At 42.1% G+C, this 4,292-nt stretch overlaps 1 protein-coding gene across 1 annotated transcript; it reads left to right on the top strand.

Annotated features, from left to right (window-relative positions):
• The first annotated feature begins 244 nt into the window (after positions 1–244).
• On the top strand, positions 245–3,731 carry LOC125527838 (uncharacterized). Its single transcript, XM_048692348.2, has 8 exons — positions 245–285; positions 581–873; positions 949–1,018; positions 1,211–1,266; positions 2,564–2,639; positions 2,727–2,763; positions 3,117–3,231; positions 3,465–3,731. The coding sequence occupies exons 2-8, from the start codon at positions 590–592 to the stop codon at positions 3,655–3,657; spliced, it is 831 nt and encodes a 276-aa protein (XP_048548305.1). The 5' UTR covers positions 245–285; positions 581–589; the 3' UTR covers positions 3,658–3,731.
• Positions 3,732–4,292: the final 561 nt, after the last annotated feature.

The following is a 4,292-nucleotide window of genomic DNA, read 5'->3' as shown; positions in this document are numbered from 1 at the left end:
ATTTTTCAAAAGGTGCTGCAAGCTGTTTGTAACCATATCCATCATTTTCCAAAAGTATAATTATTCATCTAACGGACATGCAAATGTTCACTTATGATCGTTTAGTTTAGTTTGTTAGATGCGTGTTTGACTCTCACCCCACCACCTTGGGGCTTTGGTTTAGATTTTATGCAGACAGATTTGATTTTGGATTGGGTAATGGCCCTTGTCTGTGCTGTTGAGTTGGACCACCTAAATTGGAATTCGATAATCATCTGTCTGGAGCTCCATTGCTGCAGCCACTAGGTACTGCAGCTGGAGCAGCAGTTTTTTCTTAAACATTCTAGTTCAGATTAGGTTTGTGCTACCCTTGGCTAAGCGTATATTTGGACGGAGATCTCACGTTGAGGTGGTAAAATCGATGACCAGCAAGAAGTGAGCCCAACGCAGTGTAATTTCTTAGTTGGATTTACTGCTGGTTTGTCAGTTTGTCCAATTGAATGTTTCTTGCTTGATTCCGTTTTCATTGTAAGTCTCGTATTTAACAAGTTATTGCTTCATTAGTAGCAGCATGATAAATCCGCTGAATTGATCTATTCAGATAATAAAGATGGACGAGGTCACACAAGCCGTTGAAAACCTGAAAAGTGAATGGAGCCAAGCAGTTGCACAGCTTGAGGTGTGCATTGCTGCAATTGAATTCTGTGGGAAGATGGGGAAAGGGACAGAAGAAGCAATGTCTCTTCCTAGGTTGAACGGTTCTGCACAGGATGCACTGCAATTGCTGAATGCACTGCAATGCAGGCTTGATCTTCTGGCAGAGCAGCTACCCACTTTTGAAGAAGTTCAGTCTGGACAGGCAACCTTAGGATCATGGAAGGAACAGTATCAGCGGTATTCTGTTCTTAGAGCTCTTTTTATTTGCTTTGTTTCTTTAGTTTTTGTATACATCTGACTTTTTGTTTTCAGGCTGCGTGCGACCCTGAGGAGTGCTAACTTACAAGCAAAAGTGAACATTGGAAAAGCTGCTCAAGAAGAGGTGTGTGATTTTTTTTTTCAGAGTATGCTCCATTAAATTGATATACTCCCTCCGTCCCATAATATAAGTCATTTTTGCAAGCTATGTTAGCTTGCAAAAACGTCTTATAGGAGGAAGTACTTTATTACCTGAGCAATACTAGCTTGCCTGTAATTTTAAGGTGCTCTCACATTCTAATTTTGCTCTCTCTAGAGGGAGCTTCTTCTGGGAGGTGGAGAAGAGTCCACTATTCGGAGGCGTAATCTCCAGTAAGTTGATCAAATAAGGTCTTTGTATTGTTGGTATATTTTTGAAATATTTGAGACGTTAGCTGTAGAATGTGTTTGATGATCTGTTCAGTTTCACGGGAATTTATAGCAAGTGTAGAATTCGTGAAGGCCTGCAAAGGCTGTGGATTTTCAGTTCTGACGGAACAGGTCTACTTTCGTCACTCGGACTATTGAGAAAGTCTATTTAACTCCTTGAATTATGGAACTGGTTATTTAACTCTCTCAGATGGCCATTAGTGGTTTGGATTAGTGGTTCTGCTGACATGGAGGTGGTTTTGCCACACTGGCAACTTATATGATGGAATATTTGTCATGGTGACATCCAGTCAATAATCAGCAGCAAATAAAAAAATGTACCTCTTCTCTTCTTCTCCTTCATCCTATTCTGTTCACTTGCCCGCCCCATCGCCGGCAGAACTCCCATGAATGTCATGCTCAGTTAAACTGCAGGGAGCAACAGTAACTGTATGAGAAAACTCAAGATTTTGGTAGGATTTATGCCGCCCCAAGCACATGTCTTGCCTAGAAGAATGCAGATATACTATTCCATTTTATTGAGAAATTCTGTAATTGATGACATCTTTTTTGAAGGTGGATACGTCAGTTAACCATGATAAATGACGGAGAATCTGAAGTAACTGAATCCAAACAAGAATTATTGAAATAGGCACATGCTAAAAAAGAACATATATAAAATGGTAAAATACACAAATTTGCCAATGACTCCTGTGCTTGAGGAAGAGCTTGGCTGCTAAAGGGATCAACAAGCTTGTTCGCAAAGTAGGCGCAACCAGACAGGTGTGATGGTTGGCTTCTACAGTGAGTGTTGCAAGGTTGGAAGTTGGAGTCATTGAGACAGTCGGTGTGCATAGGGTGTGACAGGCAGCTGGCATGTTGGGAATGTGTCGACATAGCAGCAGCAGCAGCCACTGCCACGCATAGTTAATCAATCATGATCTCACCTCCTTTCTATGCAGACAGTGTGGTACTCACTGGGGATGCTTGGAGATTGGCAGTGATGTGTGCAGTGATGGAGGGTTATATCCCTATGGGTGACTGGCATGGTGATGTTCACCACCATATGGAGAGAACATGGATAAAGATAACTTTCCTTGAACTATGAAATGTGGTCAAGAAATTAGAAATCGTTGTGTTGATGTAACTCATTTATATGACCTCAAAATGTTGCACCAATTAAAGAATCGCCTGCTATATTTGTTATTTCATTCTGTAATTTCTGTTTATACAATGAACATGAACCTTCTAAATGATGTAGGACAAAGGCTGGGATGACATCCGCTGCAGAAAGTATTACTGAGAGCCTCCGTAGGTCTCGGCAGTTGATGGTTCAGGTTAGCACGCCTCCGTAGGAGTATCTCATATGCTAATGATTTTCTGGTCGTAAGTTCAGAAGTAATTTATTACAGATGTTTTGACAGGAAGTGGAAAGAAGTGCTAATACCTTGTCAACTTTTGGTAAGTTTTCCTGTGATTAAGCCTGTGCCCGATGCTCGCTTGTAAGGATCTGTACATTTAAGCATGTGAGGAACCTGATGATAATTACTCACTCACTCATCCTGAGAAAGGATCTTGGCTATGAACAGAAATGGATCACTAGCTTGTGCAGCAAATTGAATGAAACTTTCGTCCGAAGTAAACATTTAAGTCTGGTGTTCATTTATTGTTATGGAAAACTTGGAGTACTAAGGAACCATGGCAGTCATGTGCTTCAAGTTTTCCTTATGAATAACTAATCCTTTTCTGCCATTTTAACACATTTCCAGACCTATCAAGGTCAAGTTGCTAGCTAATTTAATCTTTTTATGCAGATGAATCGACAAGTGTTCTCCGAAAGGCTGAAGGTGAGTATCAAGGGCGCCGCTCTTTGCTGATGCGCACCCGTGGTATGCTCTCCACGATGCAACTACAAGATGTTCTCGATAGGTATGTAGCATCAATCTTTTGTAGAACTCAGAACCAACCTTATTACCAGTCGTTTACAATGTGGTCGTACAGTCTTCGTTCTGGCCTTTTATAGTCAAACAAAAAGAAGTGGAACAAATGGGTTTAACTCCTGTCGCGCTAAGCATTTGGCTTCCATCTGCAGGACAAGTTTCTGCTTTTGTAACAACAATACTGCCTGGGCCATGCCAGTTTCTAACTATTATCTGTTCCAGGATCATCCTGACCATTGGGTTCCTCGTGTTCTCCTTGGCGGTTCTCTATGTTGTCTCAAGACGTATTGGCCTGTTGACACTGCAAAGGAAGCTGGCTGATGCTATCAGATCAGGCTCAGTATCAGCTGGAGACATCTTGGCTAAAGTGCAGGAGGGACCTGCCCCAACAAATGCTCCTTATGATGAACTGTGATTTTACTTCCATCCATTGTTTATACATGAGCTTACATCCAGAGGCAAGCTTACCTTTAAGAGTTCTTATTTCTTATTAGTACATGTTGTCTAAAGTAACGTTTGCCCAAAAAGGCTATACTGGTGCTTTAACCTGTTATTAGACTTGAGTTGAAATCGGAGTATGCTTTATGTTGCTTCCATCAAGCCTCAAAACTCTGTACAGTTATAATGCATTCTCTCTCTCTCTATCTATCTACATTACCTTGGGAGTATTAGTATTATGGGAAAGGAAAACGTTTCGAGCCAGCGGACCGGCTGAAGCTTGCGCCGGTCGCCTGCATGCCTGCTACACACGCGCACTTCCTACGGGCCCGATGCACCGTTTCACCACGCGCGACCACTGCTGCCTTATCTATCCTCTTTGTTTTCCTCACCACTCTCTCTCTCTCCCTCCCTCTCTCTCTACATTACCTTGGGAGTATTAGTATTATGGGAAAGGAACTCTCTCTCTCCCTTTCTCCCTCTCTCTCTACATTACCTTGGGAGTATTTTTTTTGAGCATCAGTACAGACACAAGCGCTCATATACACGCACATACACACTAGTGCAGAACCGGGCAATAGCACCGGTTCGTAAGGCCCTTTAGTGCCGGTT

The sequence above is a fragment of the Triticum urartu genome, chromosome 3A, assembly GCF_056163025.1.
Source record: "Triticum urartu cultivar PI428250 chromosome 3A, HENAU_Tu73, whole genome shotgun sequence".
Classification (NCBI taxonomy): Eukaryota; Viridiplantae; Streptophyta; class Magnoliopsida; order Poales; family Poaceae; genus Triticum; species Triticum urartu.
The sequence above is the reverse complement of the archived record's forward strand: the minus strand, read 5'-3'. Positions and strand labels throughout refer to the sequence as shown.

Excerpts from the sequence above, each read along its gene's own strand:
- LOC125527838 (XM_048692348.2), top strand. The coding sequence starts at position 590 with ATGGACGAGGTCACACAAGCCGTTGAAAACCTGAAAAGTGAATGGAGC. Across the intron at positions 2,640-2,726 it reads CTCGGCAGTTGATGGTTCAG|GAAGTGGAAAGAAGTGCTAA; the intron begins GTTAGCACGCCT and ends ATGTTTTGACAG. Across the intron at positions 2,764-3,116 it reads TAATACCTTGTCAACTTTTG|ATGAATCGACAAGTGTTCTC; the intron begins GTAAGTTTTCCT and ends CTTTTTATGCAG.